General features: G+C 41.3%; 2 protein-coding genes across 6 annotated transcripts in view; one reads left to right on the forward strand and one right to left on the reverse strand.

Annotated features, from left to right (window-relative positions):
- PARP14 (poly(ADP-ribose) polymerase family member 14) overlaps positions 1–4,513 on the forward strand; it is a 45,417-nt gene extending 40,904 nt beyond the window's left edge. For all 3 annotated transcript variants that reach the window (XM_045185940.2, XM_024578069.4, XM_045185941.2), the window contains 2 exons: positions 2,261–2,435; positions 2,761–4,513. In XM_045185940.2, coding sequence (XP_045041875.2) covers positions 2,261–2,435; positions 2,761–3,047 — 462 coding nt within the window. In that variant the 3' untranslated portion in view covers positions 3,048–4,513. The remainder of the gene's footprint in view (positions 1–2,260; positions 2,436–2,760) is intronic.
- A 385-nt stretch (positions 4,514–4,898) lies between these two features.
- HSPBAP1 (HSPB1 associated protein 1) overlaps positions 4,899–25,014 on the reverse strand; it is a 51,955-nt gene continuing 31,839 nt past the window's right edge. For 2 of the 3 annotated variants that reach the window (XM_053918437.2, XM_045185882.3), the window contains 4 exons: positions 24,029–24,200; positions 21,267–21,350; positions 7,295–7,405; positions 4,899–7,181 (listed from right to left, as the gene is read on the reverse strand). In XM_053918437.2, the coding sequence (XP_053774412.1) occupies positions 6,648–7,181; positions 7,295–7,405; positions 21,267–21,350; positions 24,029–24,200 (901 nt within the window). In that variant the 3' untranslated portion in view covers positions 4,899–6,647. The remainder of the gene's footprint in view (positions 7,182–7,294; positions 7,406–21,266; positions 21,351–24,028; positions 24,201–25,014) is intronic. The other variant, XM_024577952.4, reaches the window with a different exon arrangement.

Consider the following 25,014-nt stretch of genomic DNA (forward strand, 5'->3'; position numbering starts at 1 on the left):
GAATACTTCTTGCCAGCCCCTTCTTGCCTGTAAGGTCTCTTTTGAGAAATCAGCTGACAGCCTTATGGGAACCCCTTTGTAGGTAATTGTGTCCTTTTCTCTTGCTGCTTCTAAGATTCTCTCCTTCTGTGTAATCTTGGCTAATGTAATTTTGATGTGCCTTGGTGTGTTCCTCCTTGGGTCCAGCTTTTTTGGGACTCTCTGAGCTTCCTGGACTTCCTGGAAGTCTATTTCCTTTGCCAGACTGGGGAAGTTCTCCTTCATTATTTGTTCAACTAAGTTTTCAATTTTTTGTTCTTCCTCTTCTCCTTCTGGCACCCCTATAATTCGGATGTTGGAACGTTTCAAGATGTCCTGGAGGTTCCTAAGCCTCTCCTCATTTTTCTGAATTCTTGTTTCTTCATTCTTTTCTGGTTGGATGTTTCTTTCTTCCTTCTGGTCCACACCATTGATTTGAGTCCCAGTTCCCTTCGCATCACTATTGGTTCCCTGTACATTTTCCTTGGTTTCTCTTGGCATAGCCTTCATTTTTTCATCTAGTTTTCGAACAAATTCAACCAATTCTGTGAGTGTCTTAATAACCAGTGTTTTGAACTGTGCATCTGATAGGTTGGCTATCTCTACATTGCTAAGTTGTATTTTTTCTGGAGCTTTGAAGTGTTCTGTCATTTGGGCCATTTTTTCTTTTGTCTTGGCGCGTCTGTTACTTAAAGGGGTGGAGCCTTATGTGTTCCCGGGGGCAGGGTAATGCTGGTCGCTGTGCTGTGACACTGTACGTGGGGGAGGGGCTGAGAGGGAGCAATGGTGCCTGCTCCACTGTCCACCGGATTTCGTCGCTCCCTCTGCCACCCACAATCAAATTGGGCCCCTCTGGTGCTGGCTCCCGAGTGGGTGGGCTTGTGCTCGCCCCAGGCCCCTGTGGGTCTCTCCAACGACCTCTCCTGTGAGGCTGGGAGTCTCTCCTGCTGCTGCCTCAACCCCCACGGGCGCTTTCAATCAGAGGTCTGAAGCTTTATTTCCCCCTGCTGGAGCCCTGGGTTATGCGGTCTGCTTCCCTCCCCACCATTTGTCCCGGTTTATCTGTGCGCGACTGTGGGACCTCGGGGTGCTACCGGCCTCTCTGCCTGCCCCATTCTCCGCCACTCTGAGTCCGGCCCTCTCGGTTTTTCTGTGTGCGAATGTAGGGCCGCAGGGTCTGCTAGTGGTCCGACTGCCTGCCCCGTTTGTCCCACACTCTGCCAATCTCGGTCCCGCCACATCAACGCGAGTCCTCTCTGCCCCAGCTGCCCATCTCCGCCCCTCCTACCAGTCTGGATGAATGTTTATTTTTTATTTCCTTGGTGTCGGACTTCCTTGACTTTCAATATTCTGCCAGTTCTGGTTGTGGGAGGAGGCGCAGTGTGTCTACCTACGCCTCCATCTTGGTTCTCCTGGAACTGCCTTTTGACCCGACAATACCACTGCTGGGATTATACCCTAAGAACCCTGAAACACCAATTCAAAAGAACCTGTGCACCCCAATGTTCATAGCAGCACAATTTACAATAGCCAAGTACTGGAAGCAACCTAAGTGCCCATCAGTAAATGAGTGGATCAAAAACTATGGTACATTTACACAATGGAATTCTATGCAGCAGAAAGAAAGAAGGAGCTCCTACACTTCGTGAAAGCAAGGATGGAACTGGAGAGCATTATACTAAGTGAAATAAGGCAGGCGGTGAAAGACAAATACCACATGATCTCACCTATAAGTGGAACCTAATCAACAAAACAAGCAAGCAAGCAAAATACAACCAGAGACATTGAAATAAAACAAACTTACAGTTACCAGAGGGGAGGTGGGGGAGGGATAATAGGGGAAGGACCATCAAAGAACACGTATAAAGGACACATGGATAAAACTAAAGGGGTAGGTTCGAGGGTGGGAGGCAGGAATGAGTGGGGTGGGGGGGGTGGGGGGGTAAAAATGGAGACAACTGTACCTGAACAACAACAATAAAAAATATATATAAATGCTATGAACTTTTCAAAAATAGGCATGTATAATGTCAGAAAACACTTTAATCAGTTTTGAAAAGTCAAGCTGATATAAGCTACGCCCTGTAATTTGACCTAAGAAAGCACAAAATTATGCAGGTAAATACAAAAATAACAATGGATAAATTTAAAAACGAAGAAAAAAAAGTGGTCATATTTTATTTGCTATATCTTGCCGCAGGCTCTTAGCACTGATGGAGTATTTTTCCTTATTGATTTGCAGATTGAGAGGATCCAGAATCCACATCTCTGGAAAGTCTACCAGACCCAGAAAAAAAACATGGATGAGAAGAACGGTCATATAAAAAATGAGAAGCTGCTCTTCCATGGGACAGATGCAGACTCACTGCCACACGTGAACAAAAACGGCTTTAACCGCAGTTATGCTGGAAAGAATGGTAAGGAAGCAAGTAATGGGGCTGCTCCAAATGAGGTTCAGCCACAAGAAGCCAAAATGGCTAAGGGACCATGCAGATTGCACTGTGTTCCCTCAAGGTTCATGGCCATGTGGCAGCCTAAGTGTTCAGACTCACCAAGTTTCATCCCAAAGGGACTGACTGGCCCTCTGAAGTAAAGGAATGGTTTTTTAAAATTAAAAACATAGAAAAAAATTTTAAAGAGGTGTTAGAATTGAACATTATATTACCATTATTTGACATATTGGGTCAATATATCAAATTATAGACTAAATTGGAATTCCTAAAAATGTTTTTCTTTTCACAGCTACAGCATATGGAAAGGGAACCTATTTTGCTGTCAATGCCAGTTATTCTGCCAACAGTACATACTCCAGACCAGACGCAAATGGGAAAAAGCATATGTATTATGTGCGAGTTCTTACTGGATTGTACACACGTGGGAATCAGTCACTACTTGTGCCTCCTCCAAAGAACGTTCAAAATCCTACTGACCTGTTTGACACTGTCACAGATAATGTGACCAATCCAAGTTTATTTGTGGTATTTTATGACAACCATACTTACCCAGAGTACCTCATTACTTTTCAATAGCATTTTGGTATCCTTCACAGATGATGTTATTCATCTCTACCAGTGGATTTGCAACCTTTTTCATCTCATGGCACACATAAACTAATTACCAAAATTCTGTGGAAAACCAAAAAATATATATTTTTTGCTGATTTCACAAAAGAAGCTGTAATTTTGACTCATTCACACTGGAAGCTATTGTGGTGTTGGTTGTTGTCATTTTCTTTATTTGACAATTTAAGGGAAAAGAGGTCAGTGCCCCTGACTGAAGGGTCAGGTAGTGCATGTTTTAAAAATTCTTGTGGCACACTGGTTGAAAGTTGATGATCTATATACCTGTGTAGTTGTAAAAAATGTTTTAGATTTTTTTTCTCTTAATAGATTTTTCTAAGATCAAAGGATTCTTGCCACTGAAATCAGACTTTCTTCACCTTCTCTTTTATAACTGGAGTGAATCATTCTTGAAATCAGTAAACTTGAGAATTTAAATCAGGTAACTTAGTTACAACTGTGCGTCCACAACCATGGACATCAAATCTGCAGAACAGAACAGGTTTGTACTTTCAGGAAGGAGAGAATGACATTAGTCTTACAAGCAGGGGACACAGCTATGCAGTTTCAGCTGCCACTGGAGGAGACAGCTGGTACCACGTCAGGATGCCCTGTTACTGTGGGAAGCAATCTTACTAAGTGGGTTGGACCGATATCTTTCCTGGGGGCAGGGAGGGTGTCTTATTATTATTTTTTTTAATCCGTGGACTGAGGTCTGTGCCTGATGTCCAACGGATGTTCCAGAAATGTTTCATAAGCCAACTGAAAATGAAAAATCCTAGTCAAACTCCTACTCAAGTAGGAACTATTTCTTCAACATCCTTGACTTATTGTCATGTTGCCTCAAATTGAACAGAGTCCGTGATAGGGAACTTTGTTTTTCATGAGCCAGCCCAAGACCTAGGGGCTCCAGTCAGGGCTCCGGGATTGCAGTGCCTCGTGTCCTATGGACTTGTGCAGCACCTCAGCCGTGGCTCCTATTAGGTAGGATAGGTAGTAAACTGAGGCAGGGAGGAGGAAGACGTGTCTTACCCGTTAACTCAGCAGCCCAGAGCCTGGTGTGGTAAGATTGCCGGGTGGTCCGAACATCACAAGCAGGGATTAGCGCAGGATGAGGGGAGTCCTTGAGACTGTGCTGGGAAAGGGAGCTTCTGTAGCAATTTTGCTAAGGCAAAGAGCCTTTACTACCTGAGAAAGAAAGCCTTTGTAGCTGTACATTATTTCCAAGTTTTGGGAGGGAGAGGAGGGGAATCTAGAAGCTGACTAGATAAATAACTCCTGAACTCAATAGTTGGCACACTCAGTTTAGCTGATTCCCACTTCTAGCCTCAGCTCAAGTGCCTAGAACTTACTATCTCTTCTGTACGTGGAGCAGACTAGCAGGGTGCCTGCTTGCAGCTTTGTGCTCATGTTTCATAAATAAACTTGCTATCTCATTTCCATTGTACATGTTGTCTCTTGCTTGAATCTGTCTCTTGGAAGCGAGGCAAGAATGGAGGAACAAACTCCTGGGCGAGGGGTGGAGGGTTGACTTGGATCTCTCCCTGGTAACAGCTCCAACTGGTCCTTTTTATGTTGAATCCAAACCTGCCTTCTGATAAGTTCTTTGGTGGTAATTTTGCCCAGTGAGAACAGTAGGCTAACAGCCTGCTACGTCTTTAGTGTGAAACCCTCTACTATGTAAAGGTTAAATGAATTCTGAAGTTATTAAATGGCATATTTTCCTTGGCAGCCTAATTTTTGATGATTGAAAGGTGCATGAATAAGCCAAAAGAATTAAACATAATGCTAATTTTCTAACTCAATATCTGTTGGACAGTGAGAAAGTTTGTTTGTTAATTTCCACAAGTAAATTTCAGATTCAAACACTACTGAGCACTTAGATTTTACCAGATAGTATTGGGTTGGCCAAACAGTTCATTTGGTTTTTTCCATAAGATGGTTCTAGTAGCACTTAGTTGTCTTTAACTTCATTTAGAAGCAATTGTTAGTTTGTATTATGACAGCTGTCATATCAGCATGAATTAAAAAAACATCAAAATTAGTGAATATTTGTGTAGCTGTTTTAACATTGAAGATGGAAGAAAACACGCAACATTTTGGTGTATTGTGCTTTATTTCAAGAAAGGTAAAAACACAACTGAAACACAAAAAAAGATTTGTGCAGTGTGTGGAGAAGGTGCTGGGACTGGGTGAATATGTTAAAAGTGGTTTGCAAAGTTTCGTGCTAGAGATTTCTCGCTGGATGATGCTCCACAGTCAAACAGACCAGTCGGAGTTGACAGCGATCAGATCGAGACATTAATTGAGAACAATCAACATTATAGGATGCAGGAAATAGCTGCCACACTCAAAATATGCAAATCAAGTTATTGGTGAAAATGAAAACTTATTTTACAGAAAAAACTAAACAAACTTTTTGGCCAACCCAGTAGATGCCTTCACATACAATAGTTATTTTATTCCCCCGAAGTCTTGTGAGGTAAGAATTACATCCCCATTTTAAAGCTGAGGAAAGGAAACATGCCCTGAGTGCAAAAAGCATCCTTGTCTGAGGGCACTGGGGTAATGGCCCTCAGAGCAAGCAACTGAATCTTGGTCCCTTATGTCACCAAGCCTTTTGTTCTACCCACTACAGAACATGACCCCTAATTAATGTTACTAATTCAGGAACATATCAGCCAATCTGTGACTCCCCTTTATATTATCTTCTGGCTTTGTTTCCTGTCAGTTTTCTTTTGAAGATCGGCAGGCTGAGGTCAGAGAGGATGCCCATGCAAAGCCAGTGCAGACGATGCACCCAGACGCTAGGGGTCGCTAGGGGAATAAAGATGCTCTTCCCAGTCTTATGAGTCAGTAGCACCCAGGCCCTTTTATTCCCAGGGCTGGAATTCCTACAGGTCCCAGCTCCTTCCATTTTGCACCCCCACCTACTTTTCTCCTGACTGGCATCCCGGCCCGGGTGACAAGGATTACTGTGAGAATCCTGCAGGTGTTAGAAGTGCGATCACTTCAGATCAAAGCTAGAATCCACCCCATGGATGCATTAGGCCAGGAGTTGTATCTTTTCTTTTCTTTCCCTTTTCTTCTTCTTCTCTGTTTTGTAAGGGAATAGAAAGATTTTCAGCTTTGTGGGCCACAGAGTTCACTACTCAACTCTGCCACTGCAGCCCTGACCACCACAGGCAATATGTAAATAAATTGCATGGCTGTGTTCCAGTAAAACTATCACAAAACAAGCAGCAGGCTGACCCCTGCTTAAAGCTGATGAAGAGACTGTTTCCTGTTGAGAACATTTGGGGCTTACATTTGAAATGGGCTGAAGGGTTGGGATGAGAGAAGAAAGGAAAAGGCACAGAAAGAAGGCCTAACAAATAACAAAGAGCCAGTTTGGCCCATGAGCAATGTGCATGCAAAAACGTGGCAAGAGATCGATATTTAACTAGAAAAGAATAAGTACATTTATAAACATGTGCAAACAGACTTTTTGGTTTTTCATCTTTTATTTAAAAATAATACTATTTTAATAATGTTTTAAAATATTATTTAAAAAGTCATTTTCTATTCCAATCACAAACTTCTTTCTTGTATCAAAAGCTGTGCCACTATCTTGGTTACTTGTGGATGTACCAAGCAGTCCAGCAAGTCATCTGTAGAAATGCATGATTGAGGTGGGGCCCTAGTACTATCTGATGCAATTTGTTCAACAATTGCATTCTCACTTTTACTCATCATTTGTTGCTTCTTGGTGTGGTGTAATTTTCCAAACTGTTCTCCATCTTTGCCAACCAAGTCTTTACCATCATTTTTAAATATGTCTCCTCTTTCTGAAGGTGGTTTGTCAGAACTTGGTAGTACAGGAACCAGAGCAGGGCCAAAGGGACTTGCTGCCTTCTGTTTTACTGCTTCCAAGGTTAAGTTCTGGCTACCTGTTTGTTCTACCTCCATGAGCTTGTGTATATTTAATTCTTCCTTTTTCCTGCACTCTCCGTTCGTTCTGAGTGCTTGGACCTCTACTGTCTTAGATGCTCTGTAATGATCAAAAAAGGCAGAAACAGCTCTATTTAAGTAGAGGCAATTGACTTCATGAGATGTGTCTTCAACCTAAGGCAAAAGAAAAACCTTTTAGAGTGGTTACATAAACTAGAAAATAAATCTGGTCAGGGTTGATGTCTTACAGGAAGCAAAAACCATGATGGAAACCAGAAGCAGCCTACCTCAGTTGGGTTTAACCAAGCTCTGGTATTGTGTGGGTCCTCTGCAGTTTTCAGGGCACAAACAAGCGTGCGGGTGATCGCCTCCTCTACCCGAGCTTGGTGGTCCTCTTCCTAAATTGAGACCAAAAAAAAAACCCACCAACAAACTTTTTTTTTCATTTGTCTCTGTGTCTCATGGCTTAAGAGAGTAGAGTCTCCTAATTATGTGCTCTGTGCTCATTAATATAAGTTTTGTTACATAAGGAATGAATATGTTGGCAAACCACAGCTTTTATGTGTTAACTATCATCTGCCATGTAGAAGAGCTATAGACTATTTCACTAACCAAATTTAAGCATATATCCTGTCTATAAGGCATAGGCCTGGAGCACAAACCACCTTGTGATGTTTTTCTGATCTTCTCCATTCTCTGACATGTTTAAGCAAAAAAAAAAAAAAAAAAAAAAAAAAAGTTATATATAGAGAAAAATCCCTACTGATCTTGATAAGCTAATTGTTTTAGGAATGGGAGAAAAATTATAATAAATATGCTTAGCCACAAGAATGAGATGGTTAAACATGTAAATATGTTTTTAAAAATATAATAGGTATAAACCATAGCATTAATGACAAATTACATTAAAAATCATTAACTTGTTTATCAAAATACACCATAAAAGAAAAAAAAAACATGTCAAAACATACAGTATAATTGATATGAGATTAGTATCTAGAATATACAAAGAATTTGCACACACCTCTATAAGAAAATGACCCAATTTTTTTGATGGGCAAAAGACATGAAGATAATAAGCATTTCAATAAAAAACAATTATATGACTAATAAACCTATAAAAATATGCTTCATCTCATTAAACTTTGGGAAATTTAAATTGGGAAACCCATGAAACTAGTAAAGGAAGGTCTTGACGATTCCGAGTGGTGGGAGGTGCGCACTGACAGAAACCTCGCACGTTGATGATGGAGTGCGAACGGGTAGCGCTGTTTAGACAACATGCTGTCACTATCTTGTGAACTTGAGTATTGTACACCCTACAGAACAGCAATGCCACTCTGAGATATACACATATTTCCTAGAGACACTCTTGCACATCAGCACAAGAATATTCTATTTATAAAAGTAAAAAGTTATAAAAAATCCAACTATCCATAGTAGAACAAAGAACCAACTGTGGTACGTTAACACAAGAAAATATACCACAGTAAAATGAATGACCAACTACATGTGACAACACAGATAAATCTTAGAAAAATAATATTAAATTTTAAAAAACAAATCCCCACAAAGGGACATCACTTCACACTAGAATGGCTAGGATGTGGAGAAACCAGAATCTTCATATACTGCTAGTGGCGATGTGAAGGGTACAGCTGCTTTGGAAAACAGTCTGGCAGTTCCTCAAAAGGCTAAGCACAAAGTTACTCTGTGCGATGGCTAATCTGCTAAGTCAACCTGACTGGGTTTTGGTGTGCAGTTGCTTGGTCAAGCACTAGCAGAGATGTTGCTGTGAAGATATTTTGTGGACGTGAGTAACATTTACAATCAGTTGAATTTAAGTAAAGAACATTGTCCTCGACAATGTGGGCAGACCTCATCCAATCAGTAAAAGGTCTTACGAGCAAAAACCAAGGTTTCCCGGAGAGGATGGGATTCTACCTCAAAACTGTAAGAGAAATCCTGAGTGAGTTTCCAGCCTGCTGGACTGCCCTGCGGATTTCAGACTTGAGACTGCCACCTCAACTCATGTCTGAGGTTCCAGCCTGCTGCCCGCCTTAACTAGTACACCATATGCCCCAGCAATTCCACTCCAAGGTGTACATCCAAGAGAAAGGAAAACACATATCCACACAGACCTTGCACATGAATGTTAACAGTAGCATGATTATTCTCAGCAGCCAAAAGCAGACACGACCCAAATGTCTACCAACTTTTTAGTGGATAAACAAAAGTGGATGTCTATACAATGGAATTCATTCAGCCATAAAAAAAGAAATAAAGTGCTGATACATGCTACTGCATGGATGAATCTTGAAAACATTATGCTGTGTGAAAGATGCCAGCCAAAAATACACCTCATTATATGATTCTGGAACTGGCAAATCTAAAGGGACAGTAAAAAGGTTACTGACTGCCTATGGCTAGAGAGGAAAATGGGCGAGTAACTACTAATAAATATGGGGTTTCTTTTTAGGGTAATGAATATGTACCAAATTTGATTTGGATAGGGTTGCACAATTCTGTGAATATACTAAAAACTACTAAACTGTAAACTTCAATGGATGAATTCCATGGTATGTAAGCTGTACCTCAATGAAGCCATTATTTAGAAAAAACACAAGCAACTTGGCGACACAGGTAAACATGGCTTGCCTCCTCGCACAACCACATCAAAATTACAACTAAAATATAGAACTATCACTCAGAACCATCAGAAATAGAGTTGAATGTAAGTCCAAGAACTACAGAATTAAAGAAACCACATCCATCTAGACTGGTAAGAGGGGCGGAAATGTGGAACAGGTTGGTCCCACATCCATGTGCGATGGATAAAAATTTGGGAGGGATATCTTGGGAGCAAAGAGTCCCAGCTCCACACCAGGCCCCCTGGCCCAGGGTCCAGTGCCAGGAAGATAAGTCCCTATAACTTCTGGTTGCAAAAATTGGCAAGGATTGAGTCAGTGGAAGAAACTTCTAGAGCCCCAAGCAGTTCCTCTTAAAAGAACCCATAAACAGACCCAGCTACTCAAACTCACTCCCTCTGGGCTCCAGCACCAGAGTAGCAGCTTGAAAGGCACCAGTGGCATACGGAGAGGAACTGAATTATCTGGTATCAAGGTGAGAGCAGGGAGACAGCTTTCTCCCAGAGAGAAAGGGGAATAGAGGCCAATGTTCCTTTTCTGAGCCCTTCCCCCATGGAGCCACAGAGGAACAGGCAGGTGCCATATCTAAGACCCCATCAACCTGGCTAACTCTGTTTGTTCCACCCTGGAGATCCCCAGAGACTCTGTCGCACCCAACATATGGGACTATCAAAGCTGCTTTTCCATATGAATGGCTGGTCTTGGCTCATGCTATACAACTTCGTAAATCCTATCAAACAAGCAGCAGCCAGCCTCAGTAAGGCCCCAGCCCCTGTACCTCTTGCTCTGTGGTCCCAGGCTTGCCACTAGAGGCAACAAGTCTAGATTCACAGCTTGGTTTCACGTGGGAATCACCACAAGCAGCAGCCTTCTCAAATTGCTTTATAGCTCAGGCAGGATGACCCTGGGCAAAACACAGGTAGAGGCTGACCTTGGCCTGCACCATCTGGGGAAACCCCAGAGCACACCCAGTGGACAGCTACAGACCACACTGGAACATCACTACCCTGCCCCTGCACAGCTGATCCTCCAGAGGGTGGAGGTTGGTGGTAAGTGGTCACAGCCATTCCTTGTAGCTGGCTGGCCTGGGTAAAACCCCCCTCCCAATGACCTGCCAACAGCAATCAAGGCTCAATTACAAGAGGAAGGTGTACTCAGTCCACACAAAGGGTGCACTTGAGTATCCAGCTTGAGTGATAGAGGAGGCTTTGCCACTAGACACCTACTACATTAGGCCACTCTACCAAGACAGGGAGCAGCTCTACCTAATACATAGAAACAAACACCAGGAGGCTGCCAAAATGAGCAGACAAAGAAACATGGCCCAAATGAAAGAACAGATCAAAATTCCAGAAAAAGAACTAAACAAAATGGAGACAAGCAATCTACCAGATGCAGAGTTCAAAACACTGGTTATAAGAATGCTCAAGGAACTTAGTGAGGACCTCAACAGTATAAAAAAGATCCAGTCAGAAATGAAGTATACACTAATTTAAATAAAAAACAATTTACAGGGAAACAACAATACAGTGGATAAAGCCGAGAATCAAATCAATGATTTGGAACATAAGGAAGCAAAACACAATCAAGAAGAAGAAGAAAAAAGAATGCCCCCCCCCCCCAAATGTGGCTAGTGTAAGCAGCCTCTGGAACAACTTCCAACATTCACATCATAGTGGGGGTAGAAGGAGAAGAGAAAGAGCCTCAAATTGAAAATCTATTTGAAATAATAATGCGAGAGAGCTTCCCTGATTTGGTGAAGGAAATAGACATGCAAGTCCAGTAAGCACAGTGTCCCAAACTAGAGAGACCCAAAGAGGCCCACTCCAAGACACATCATAATTGTAAGGCCAAAGGTCAAAGATAAAGAGAGAATCTTAAAAGCAGCAAGAGAAAAGAAGTTAGTCACCCACAGAGGAATTCCCATAAGACTGTCAGCTGATTTCTCAAAAGAAACTTTGCAGGCTAGAAGGGATTGGCAAGAAATATTCAAAGTCATGAAAAGCAGGGATGGGACCTACAGTCAAGATTGCTCTACCCAGCAAAGATATCATTTAGAATCAAAGTGCAGATGAAGAGCTTCCTAGACAAGAAAAAATTAAAGGAGTTCATCATCACCAAACCATTATTACGCGAAATGTTAAAGGGACTTATTTAAGAAAAAGATCAAAACTATGAACAATAAAATGGCAGTAAATACATATCTATCAACAACTGAATCTAAAAACACAACTGATAAGAACAAGAAGCAAACAAGAAGACCAGAGACAGAAATTATGGATACAGAGAGCGTTTTGATGGCTGCCAGATGGGAGGGGGTGTGAAAGAATGGGTGAAAAGGTGAAGGGATTAAGAAGTAAAAATAAGTAGTTACAGAATAGCCATGGGGATGTAAAGTGCAGTGTAGGAAATGGAGTAGCCAAAGAACCTATGCACAACTGATAGAACATGAACAGAGATGTGGGGATTGGCTGAGAGGGTGGAGGGGGGCAAAGGGGAAAAAATCAGGACAACTGTAATACCATAATTGATAAAATATAATTAAAAAAAAACCCACAAGCCCAGAAGACTACATTAAATATGATCTGATTTGCATAAAGCTGAAAAGCATGCAAAACTGAACAGTATATTTTATAGGACATATAAATACATAATAAAACTTTTTGTTTAAGCAAGAGAATGAAGCTAGTGAAGGACTCAGATGGGGGACAGGATGGGAAAGCACAACACTGATGCAAGTTTTCTGCAACTCGCTAGTTTTAGGGTTGGGTTCACTGGTATTCATTACATTACACTTTATATCGAAGATATATATGCTACATATTGTGGGGGAACTCCATCCCGCAGAGCTCCCCCGGCTGCCGCAGATGAGAATAAAACTACCAAGACATGATCTGCTTGGGGAGAAAAGGCTGGGTAATCTCTCAGAGAAGAAGAGCCCCGAGCACCTTTTTCCTTGGGCTTTTATTGAGTTTAGCTTGCATAGGGATACATACCAAAAGGAAGGAGATATGGTTTACAGATAACATTTCTAGGATCACGAGGTTCCTTTTGAGTCATGGTCTGGTAGACAGAGTGACACCAATCGGCCATAAAACCTGGGGAAACAAACTCATTTTGTGCTTGGACCCTAAACATTTAGTATACATTGACTTGAGGGCATTCTTAGCAAAACAGGTTTCACAGGATTTAGTGCATTCTTTCTCAGGCCTGACTGCCCCAGAAACCACCTGTTCCAGCCCAGGGCTGCACCCACCTCAGGCATTGTTTCCGGCCTGAGTCAGGCAGGGGAAGCAAGGCAGGCAAGAGATTAGGAGACTTTTTACAGATAGAAGGAGGACTCAGGCTATGACAAAGCCCAGGGGTTAGGGTCTTTTGCCCTTTCTCTATAGTCCCCTAAGTCCTTCCCTGATGGCCCCTTCACAACTGTGCCTGTCTTAGGCCATCCCTCCCTTGAGGAATCTTACCTGTCATTGGCTATCCAGACATCCTCTAGGGGCCAAGCAGGGTGAAGTAAAGGGGGCAGAGGCCACACCGCTGCCAGAATGATAAGTTTTGTCTCCTTAGTGGAAAAATACTGATAAAATAAATATATTTCAACACTAAAGTAATAAGGCTGTAAAATGAATGAAAAAGGCACCATTGGGAAGAATTGAGAATTTACTTTATACCCTTGGGCATATTAAAACAGACAAAATCTACCTATCTTTTACAGAAAAACTGAGAAAACATGACTATTGCACCCCTTGAACTGAACCAGTATCTACTTTCTTCCCAATCAATGTGACTCATGGCAAGAACAGCAGAGCCTGGAGTTAGCTTGAGTTTATGAATATGGCAGACAGGCTTTAAGACCTCAGCTAGAGGGCTAGATTCAGCAACAAGAAGGAATTCTGGTCCAGTGCTTGAAGCGACATAAATAAAAGCAATACATGACAAAGGAAGATATAATTACTAAACTTCTATTTTGCACTCTAGGTTTTTTTTTTTAATTTTATTTATTTAATTTTTAGAGAGAGGGGAAGGGAAAGAGGAAGAAAGGGAGAGAAATATCAATATGTGGTTGCCTCTCTTGAGCCCCTGGCTGGGGACCTGGCCCGCAACCCAGGCATGTGCTCTGATTGGGAATTGAACCTGCGACCCTTTGGTTCACAGCCCATGCCCAATCCATTGAGCTACACCAGCCAGGGCTGCACTCTAGTTTTTGAAGAAAGAATGAATGGTCTTCAAACTGTGAAGTATACAAAAGAAGTTATGATACCAATCCTTTGGAAAATTCTAGGAGGGACAACTACAACAGCTGGTATAGAATAAAGCTTTTTAAGCTTTAAAAAGACCAGGGTGGTACCGAACCAAGATGGCGGCGTAGGTAGACACATTGTACCTCCTCCCACAACCAGAACTGATGGAAAATCGAACAGCAAGGAAGTCTGACACCAAGGAAATTAAAATAAACATTCATCCAGACCGGTGGGAGGGGTGGAGACAGGCATCGGGGGCGGAGAGGACTCGAGTTGACGTGGCGGTGCCGAGACAGGAGGAGTGGGGGACGAACGGGGCATGCAGTTGGACCACTGGCAGACCCTGTGGCCCCGCATTCAGGGCAGGCAGAGCGGTGGGTAGCACCCGGAGGTCCCACACTCTCGCACAGATAAACCGGGACAAACGGTGGGGAGGGAAGCAGACCGCGTAACCCAGGGATCCAGCGTGGGGAAATAAAGCTTCAGACCTCTGATTGAAAGCGCCCGTGGGGGTTGGGGCGGCAGCAGGAGAGACTCCCAGCCTCACAGGAGAGGTCATTGGAGAGACCCACAGGGACCCAGAGCGTGCACAGGCCCGCCCACTCGGGAGCCAGCACCAGAGGGGCCCAATTTGATTGTGGGTGGCAGAGGGAGCGACGAAATCCGGTGGACAGTGGAGCAGGCACCATTGCTCCCTCTCAGCCCCTCCCCCACGTACAGTGTCACAGCACAGCGACCAGCATTACCCTGCCCCCGGGAACACATAAGGCTCCACCCCTTTAAGTAACAGACGCGCCAAGACAAAAGAAAAAATGGCCCAAATGACAGAACACTTCAAAGCTCCAGAAAAAATACAACTTAGCAATGTAGAGATAGCCAACCTATCAGATGCACAGTTCAAAACACTGGTTATTAAGACACTCACAGAATTGGTTGAATTTGTTCGAAAACTAGATGAAAAAATGAAGGCTATGCCAAGAGAAACCAAGGAAAATGTACAGGGAACCAATAGTGATGCGAAGGAAACTGGGACTCAAATCAATGGTGTGGACCAGAAGGAAGAAAGAAACATCCAACCAGAAAAGAATGAAGAAACAAGAATTCAGAAAAACGAGGAGAGGCTTAGGAACCTCCAGGACATCTTGAAACGTTCCAACATCCGAATTATAGGGGTGCCAGAAGGAGAAGAGGAAGAACAAAAAATTGAAAACTTAGTTGAACAAATAATGAAGGAGAACTTCCCCAGTCTGGCAAAGGAAATAGACTTCCAGGAAGTCCAGGAAGCTCAGAGAGTCCCAAAGAAGCTGGACCCAAGGAGGAACACACCAAGGCACATCATAATTACATTAGCCAAGATTACACAGAAGGAGAGAATCTTAGAAGCAGCAAGAGAAAAGGACACAATTACCTACAAAGGGGTTCCCATAAGGCTGTCAGCTGATTTCTCAAAAGAGACCTTACAGGCAAGAAGGGGCTGGCAAGAAGTATTCCAAGTCATGAAAGGCAAGGGCCTACATCCAAGATTACTGTATCCAGCTAAACTATCATTTAGAATGGAAGGGAAGATAAAGTGCTTCTCAGATAAGGTCAAGTTAAAGGAGTTCATCATCACCAAGCCATTATTATATGAAATGTTAAAGGGACTTATCTAAGAAAAAGAAGATAAAAAATAGGAACAGTAAAAATGACAGCAAACTCACAGTTATTAATGACCACACCTAAAACCAAAACAAAAGAAAACTAAGCAAACAACTAGAACAGAAACAGAACCACAGAAATGGAGATCACATGGAGGGTTATCAATAGGGGATTGGGAGGGGGAGAGAGGGGGGAAAAGTACATAGAATAAATAGCATAAATGATAGGTGGAAAATAGACAGGGGGAGGGTAAGAATAGTGTAGGAAATGTAGAAGCCAAAGAACTTATAAGTATGACCCATGGACATGAACTATAGGGGGGGAATGTGGGAGGGAGGGGGTGGGCAGGATGGAGTTGAGTGACGGGGCGGAAATGGGACAACTGTAATAGCATAATTAATAAATATATATAAAAAAAAAGATCAGGGTGAAAGCTCTCAAACTCTTGAGGCTGTGTGAATTCAAATCTGAATCAAATATGTACAAATAGTATTCTACAGTAGATTAAAAGATAACACATCACAGTCAAGTGTATTTGTTCCAGGAACTAAGGATGGATCAATTTTGGGAAACCCATTGATATCATTTACTGCAATAGTAGATATTTACTGAAGAGGAGTAATTATATGATCATCTCCAGCGATACTTAAATGGCACTCAACAAAATTCAACACTTTTTGATTTTAGAAAACAAAAAAGTAATGAAATAGGAGTTGAAAATATTTTACATGATAAAATATATACACAACTTGGCCCCAAATCCAGAATTTTATGTAAAGAGAAATCACTAGAGAAATTCCCTCTAAAGTAAAAAAAAAGAGAGAGAGAAAAGGACAAGGATGCCATTTTCTACCTAATATTTATTATTGAATTTGAGGTATTAGCCAATATAATCAGATAAAAGAGTTACAAGCAAACAAATAGGAAAGAAAGAGGTAAAACTATTTTAATTTTTAGTTAGTCTGAGAGATAAATGAAAACACAAGATGGTCAATTAAAAAAATCACTACATGTGGATAAAATAATTCAAATGACACATCCAACAGCCTTCATATACATAAATAATATCCTGTCAGATGATATAATGAGAGAGAAGATCCTACTTACCAAAAAAGATGAAATACCTTAAAAAGAAATATGCAAATGCTATGTGAGGAAAACTTTAAGACACTACTGGAAATAAAGAAAACTAGACTTGGACAAGGAGGGAGGTATCTCATTCTTGGATAGGACAAGTGAACCTCATAAATGTCATATAAAATTTAATATGGATTGAATAAAAATATCAAATGGCATTCATCCATGAAGCTAGACGAATTGATTCTAAAGATCACAGGAGAAAAATAAAATCAAGAGCAGCCAGGGAACCACTGCAAATGAAAAGCTGTAAGTTAGCCCTACAGATATTAAAGACACACAGTAAGACATCTCTAAGAATAAAAGACAGAAGTGATGAAAGAATCTGAAGAAAGACCAATGGAAGAAATAGACCTAAGTACAGATATCTGGTATGTGATTAAGGTGACATTTCAAATCACCAAAGAAAAGACAGACTTTAATATAGATGATGGCCCTGACAATTCTATTGTCATTTGGTAAAAGATAAAACTGGATCTCAACCTTATAGCATATGCTAGTAGAAACCTCTAAATGAACAAGAGATCTAACTGTTAAAAAAAAATCCAAATTCTAAAAACACTGGAGAATTCCTTTATGACCTGGAAGAGAGAGGAGTCCTTCTAACGATGATTCACATACCAGAAGCTATAAAGTTGAACAACACATCTTATTGGTGAGGCTGTGGAAGAAAGAAGCACTCTCATACACTTCTGATGGAAATGCAAAATGGCACAATCACAGCAGAGCGGGACTTGGCAAAATCTAATAAAATTAAAGATACCTTTACCCTATGACTTGATAAACCAACTAGTAAGGCTCTAACCCTGAAGACACACTTCAGCAGATATAAACAACATATTCACAAGGTTATTCACTGGCATTATTTGTAATTACAAAAGACTGGAAACAAGCCAAACATGCATCCATATGGGAACTACTGAATAAGCAACAGTGCACCCATGTGAGAGGGTACTTACACAGCTATGGAAAAAAAAGATTTTTCTGCACTACTACAGAAATTATTGTACTACAATAATATTCTGATTTCAACTGCAAGTCAAAATCAGGATATTATATATATAACATATACATTATAAACACATATAATATATATAAATATGTTAATATACAAATATATATATTTACATAATAGTAAATATATAATAGCAAATATATATATTTATTTACAAAGAAGATACACAGGAATGATGAACTATTTATTTATAAATATATATATATTTACAAACAAGGTACACAGGAATGATGAACTAGAAGTAAGAGTGGATCCCCACCGGGGATGAGCGAAATGGAGTGCAGAGGACAGGGATGAAAGGAGCCTTCTCTGAATATACCTTTCAATATAATTTTGGTAAGTTAAATGTTTTACATATCCAAAATACTAAATTAGATCAAAATGGAAAAAGTAAATCCTAACACTGGAAACAGAAACGAATGAACCTAACTGAAACCAGTTAGTTACACGGCCACGAATGGAAAGAGCTCCTTCACAATGACCACTGAACACAGTGCTCCATGCCCTCTCGTGGGGTGCAGGCTAATGATTAAAAGGACTGCAAAGAAATCAAATTTCACTGGCAAGTTTCATGGTTAGTAATATTAATGCTGGATTTTGGAATTGTAGGTTTGACATCTTAAAAAACATTGGTGGATGAAGCAAAGAAGTAAATATGTTACTGCTACTAAGGACCCAGAAATTCAGTGTATGAGAAGAGATAAGAGTACAGAAACAAATAAGAAAAAAACCTATAATGTTAGCCATGAATTAGAAGTCTGTCTGTCTGTCTGTCTCTAACTATCTACCTACCTACCTATCTATCATCTATTTGTTTATATCACATTCTAGCTTCGTCACTTAGAGTCTGGAAACAGTGACACCAGTGGCCACGAGCAGCCTTAGAGCCCAAACCTGGATTTCTAAATACCATTCCCACTAAAGGAAACCTCGGCCACCTGGAGAAATTCCTGACTTCCACGTCTGGGGCAGGGCAAGTACACGGTGACCCGGGGCATCTACTACATACCAGAAAGCAAGGACAAACACAAAGATCAATGGTGACATACAAAAATGGCACAGGCCAGCCTGAAAGAGTTTCACTAAAAGCACAAATGAGACTCAAATTCAAAATTACCTTGGGAAGCTGGAATGCTCAACCAAATCAACATGATGAAAACTAATAGAGATGAGTAAAGAACAGGATTTAGGTTTAAAGAACCAGCTTTACAGGTTCAGGGTGGCAGACAATCTGACATGGGAGCTGATCATGTGAAAAAAGCATGGGTATTTTAGAGCTGAATATGAACCCAAAGTGAGATAAAATTACTAAAAAAGTTAATATAATATTATAAGCAGTACTGAAGAAATTTAGGATCTAAGTCACATGAGGTAGAAATCTTATATTCCACCAAACGAGGCCCACTGGTACTCAGTTTCGATGCCATATATTAAGATGTCTACGCTTGGCATAGTAGCGCTTACTCCTCCTCACAGCAATTTCTATTTTTAAACACTTCTCATGTACCAGACACCGTATGAGATGCTCATACATGTTTTGCCCAACTTAAGCCTCACAACCATCCTACCAAAGTGAGTGCAATTATAATCCCTGTTCTACAAGTGAGGAAATTTAGGTTTGACGAGATTAAGTAACCATCTAGGCTAGATAGCTAACAAAGGTATAGACCTGTTAACTTAAGTCTGCCTAATTCCAAAGTCTATGGCCAAAATGGTGGGGAGTCTGAAAAGAAAAATCACATAAAAAAATACTGTTCAAGAAACCAGAGGTTTTAAGCGTGGAAAAGAAAAAATTGAGGAAACACACAGCAGGTATCCTCAAATACAAGGTCTGTCTGGGAAAAGTCCAGTCGTTGTTAATATAATGAGAATAGTTTGCAGGACATCAACGTAACCTGGCAGCCAAGGAAAGTGGACTAGAATGCACATGTGTGAAGAATGACGACTCCACTGTACTAGTCAGTGGGGAAGTAGACGTCGTTGAGTGAGCATGTGCACTGTGTGGCCGTCTCATTCAAAATGACTGAGCGAGTAGAGCAACGAATCTGCACCAAATTTTGCATTAAGTTTGAAAATCCTCCATGGAAAGTATTTGGATGATAGAAGGCTGCAGCTATGGGCAGCTGCTCATTGGCAGCTTCGTCACAACAGACAATGCACCTGCTCAGGCATCATGTCTCATACAGACTTTTTTGGCGAAACATCAAATCAGCCAGGTGACTCAACCCCCCTACAGCCCAGATTTGGCACTCTGCAACTTCTCGCTTTTCCCCAAACTAAAATCACCTTTGAAAGGGAAAAGATTTCAGACCATTGATGGAATTCAGGAAAATACGATGGCGATAGGGAGAACTGTGTGAGATCCCAAGAGGCCTACTTTGAAGGAGATTAAGGCATCATTGTCCTATGTACAATGTTTCTTGTATCTTCTTCAATAAATGCCTCGATTTTTCATAGTACGTGGCTGGATACTTTCTGGACAGACCTCGTATTTAGAAAAGGAAAAAAATTCTGTATACTTTCAGCAATAATGGGTATGGTAAGAAGCAGGCAGATGACAGCCCCAGTGTTCAACAACAGAATGAGCTACTAGGGAGGAGAAACATCTGTCAGGGCTACTGCAGATGTGACGATGTGACTGGTGCTAGGAGGGGAAGTGGACTCCACAGACTCTACACCTTGTCATTTGCTCCAACTCCAGTTCAGCAGGCTACCAGCAAAACTCCTGTGAGTCTACTGATCTCCTGCCACACCACTCACCGAATTCCCAAGGGCTACAACTCTTCTCTAAGCTCACACAATACAGCTTCCTATTACAGTAGTGCTTTATGTTCCATCAAAGCCTTTCCCATTACCAAAGGGTAAGAAAAGCCTGACTGAGGGGCGAATACAGCTGTCAAAGAGAAGAGGGGCGACCATGGCTTTGGGTATGGGAGAGCAGAGTTGCAATGAAGCCCTCGGTTTAAAGAGGGTATGGGTACAGTTAAAACCTTTGGCTAAAGGGCATAGAGATACAATTAAGGCCTTTGGTTGAAGAGATAGACTCGAGCTGAATGAGTAGCCATTTTAATTGTCAAGCAGAACAGGCCACCAGAATTAAGCAGAGAATGTAGGAGGGAAAAGGCTTCTGGCAAAAATGAAATAAAATCCTAGCACCAAAAGACTGTGCTTGGAGAAAATGTATAAGCCAGGACTAAGAATTCTGTTCTGAGAGTTCTGAGATCCCTGAACCAAGAAGCAGATATTTCTGGTCCAGACGGTGTGAAATGGGACCGGCAATGTAGGACATACATGGCAGATCCAGCCAGGCCCAGCGAGTTCTCCTCACAACACTGGTCAAAGGAAAAGACCCTGCATGCCAACCTCAGGGCGCACTGTGTGTCCTTAAAAGGAAGAATGGCACATTACTTAAAATCCTACTTCCAACTTAAACATCCATCAAAAGAGCATAGAATACATAAATTATAGCTTTTCAACACAAAGTAACACTGGCATGTTGTTTAAAATTAATCACCATGTTTGATAAACAGGCTTTGTATAGCTTAAAAGCAGGGAATACATATACTAAGAAAAAAAGTACCAACTCAATCCACGAGTTTATACTGACGGTGACAGGGTCAGTGGACTCCACATAATGCCACCAGTGTCTGGGGACAAACAGAACCTGAAAACCAAAGAAAAATGGTTAGCACAAAAAGACATTTTATTTTCATTTTTTAAAATTTAATCTGTATTGTATTTTTTTTCATTACCATTTAGTCCTCTTATACCCCCCTCCCCACTGGCTGCCATCTGCTCTCCATCTATGGAGTCTGCCTCTGTGTTTGCTTGTTAGTTCAGTTTGTTCATTATATTCTTCATATGAGTGAAGTCATATGGTATTAAGACATTTTATTTTTAAATCAGAATCAAATCCTAATTGAGATGATACTAGAAAAAGAAAGTACAATAATACAAATGAATTTATAATAATATTACTACAGGAAAGGAAAACAAGAGAAAAACCCCACAATTCTTTCATTCCTGTTTTTAAATGACAAATTCATATGTTTTGTAAAGGACAGTGTCAGCTTCTCTAGTCTCTATTCTCCTTAATCCCAGACCATCTCTGTTTACATCTAAATCTTAGTGAAGGATTCTGAGATTCTAATATTTCCTCCTTTGCATATCAAAATAGTTGCATGCATTCTGAGAAAGGGCATAGGTAAAAACATAGGACATAGTTTCTGTCTCCTCACAGTCTAAACTGCAGCCAGTGAAGTTGTACTAAGTAGCAAGGTGGTATTACACAGGTGGTAAATTAGATGAGTGGACACTGCTACAAGAGAACTTCGAAGATGGGAGAAGCAGGCATGAACTAAGGTCAGGAGCACCTGGATGGAGGAAGTGTGGTTTGAATCAGGGCTGGCAGAGAATTTAGACAGCAAAGAATGAGGACATAGCAGAAGGGAGAAGAGGCACAGACAAGGGATATGGGACTATTGAGGCACAGCAAGCAGGCCAGTCTTACTACTGCAGGAGCCATGAGAGATGAGGTGGGAGAATGTTAGGTCAGGGACTATGGGTGGGCTCTGAAATCAGAATGCAGAATCTGGATTTCACCCATTGGCATTAGGAGTTGCTGAGAAATTTTGAGCAGGGGGTGGTTACAATAGTGACATTATGGGAGAGTCTGGGAAGGACAAGAGATTTTTGCAATAGCTCCATTATAAAATGTTAGGGCCTAGATAGGAAGGTGTAGTAGACAAAAGCAACGGACAGAGCCAAGGAGGACTGCATCTGTCCAGACTCAGCATGAGATTTCCCATGGAAAGCTGAGTAGAGCAGATGGAGATGACCTGAAGCTTTTGGGCTTCAGGTTTAGGGAACTGGTGGCACTTTCTATGGACAGAGTAAAGCCATGGGATGGGAAGAGAGCTCCTTTAGTGCAACGGGACACCAGAAACGACCACTGGGTTTCGTCATTATGAGGCCACAAATGTCCTATTGCTGAGTATACTTCAATAAAGTAGTGAGAGCCAGTTTGTGGTGGGTTAAGGAATAAGCAGGATGTAAGGAAAACTAATATAACAAATACTCATTCGAATTTGGATATTAAAATAAAAGAAAAATGTTTATACAATGATAATAATAGTAAAGGGAAATAACTAGTGTTGGTGAGGATGTGGAGAAATTGGAACCCTCACACACTGCTGGCGGGAAGGTAAAATGGTGCACTTGCTGTGGAGAACAGTTTGATAATTCACCAAAAAGTTAGACGCAGAGTTACTATATGACCCAGCAATCCCATCCCTAGGTATACTTACCCAAGAGAACTGAAAACATGTGTCTGTACAAAAACTCATACACACGTTCACAGCAGCATTATTTATCACAGACACAAAGTGGAACAAGCTAAATGTCCACCAACTGATTAATGGCTGAACAAAATGTATCTCCATTCAATGGAATATATTCAGCCATAAAAAAAAAAATGAGGTACTGATAACATTCTACAGCATGGATGAACTTTAAAAACATTATTCTAAGTGAAAAAAGCCAGTCACAAAAACTTAAACAGTGTATGACTACACTTATGTGAAATGTCCAGGAGAGGTAATTCTATAGAGAAGTAGGTTAGGTTGTTGCCAGGGGCAAGGGGCGAGGGGAGGGTCAGGGGAAGGGGAGTAACAGCCAACGGGTTGAGGCAACCTGGTCAAGTCAGACTGTTTGAGCTGGAGTACTCAAGTATGAAGGAAGCAGGAAGGGAGCAAAGCAAAGCAAACAGGCAGGGGAGAGGGATAACTGAGGGAATAAACTCTCTGTAAGGGATTAAGAACAGCTGTCAAATTGTTAATAAAACATAAGACAGCAAATGCCACTGTTGTACCCTACTTGGTATTATACCTTTGAAAATGTTTTAGAGGCAGTTACCAAAGCAACATCCATTCTTGCTTAAAAGCAAATCATTCTCTGTTCATTCTGCCTTTGTTGGCCCACTACCTAGATGCATTACAACTTGAGTGTATGTATCTAGATGGGTTCCAGCACAGCTGAACAGATATTAAATTGTGAATAATGTTCCAAAGATGTCTTCCTCCACAGTCCATTCTCCTCTTTACCAGTAGGGGCAGCTGTGTTCCCAGCTCCCATCTTTCTATTACCTGAGAAGCAGAGAAGTGTGTCTGTGAAGCCTACAGGCGGAAAAACTACCTCCCAACAGCAGAGCACCAGGGGAAGAAACCATTCTTATTTGCAGTGGGGGGAGGGGAGGAAAGGGAGACACCTGTGGCATAATAACTTGCGAGAAGTTATAGCTAGGGTGTCCTCAGACAGGTCATCAAGGTTTTACACCCCCATTACCTGTCCTGGGCTCAGCGTAACCACATGTCTTCGAGCTTTCTGGAACTGAGGAAAACGTTTTAAGTCAGGATTGACAACATTGATTTTACTAAACACGCTAGATTCTTCATAAGGGATTCTAGTTGGATAAAGGAAAGGAGTATCTTCAGGAGGAAAGAGATGCCATCTTTTCCTAATTAAAAAAATAAGATATAAATTAGTACTCTGAACTTGAGACAAAATACATAAGAAGGCAGTAGCTAAGTGTTCTTACTCATTTTCATTCATTCCATAAAAGAATAGAGGAGCAATGTCCATGGTCAGCTGGCCTGCCTCTTAGAAAGTGCTGGAATCTCCTCTGCTGAAACCTGGTACCTAGGGCACTTACTGACAGATACCTCACGATGCCCTGAGGCTGCCCCTCTGCTGGGACAGGGTCTAGTTTGAAAGATCATTCTTTCTTATCAAAAATCAAAGTCCTCCTAAATTGTTTCTATCCCTGATTCTAGAGCTACCCAGAATAACCCCTGCCCTTTCAAGTATCTGTATTCATATCTTATCCAGAGCAACCAACCATAGTTCTATCCACCAAATAGTTTCCAGACTTCTTCCTGTTTGGGTTGTAAATTGCTTAAGTTAAAATTTGTTAACTCATTAAGGAAGAGAAATGCATAAATGATGCCACATATCTAAAAAGTAGCATAATATAGGAACTTTCAAAAAGAGAAAACTGTAAGATGTTTCAGTCACTTTAAAAATTTTTGAAAAATGGAGGTGATAAATTTTAATTTACAAAACACCAGACACACGCATACTTCAAGCCAATAGAGGGAGGACATGGGCAGCAAAGGAGGGAGAAGTGTCAAAAAGAAAGACACATAGACAGAAATACACGGAAGGGGAAGCAAAGAGACACACAGAGAGAGAAAGACCTGGTTCTGAGAAAAGCCTGAAGCCCTCTCGTAACACACAATGCGCGCACAGTGGGGCCGTCGTGTCCTTTCAGA

Source organism: Desmodus rotundus, chromosome 2 (assembly GCF_022682495.2).
Source record: "Desmodus rotundus isolate HL8 chromosome 2, HLdesRot8A.1, whole genome shotgun sequence".
NCBI lineage: Eukaryota > Metazoa > Chordata > Mammalia > Chiroptera > Phyllostomidae > Desmodus > Desmodus rotundus.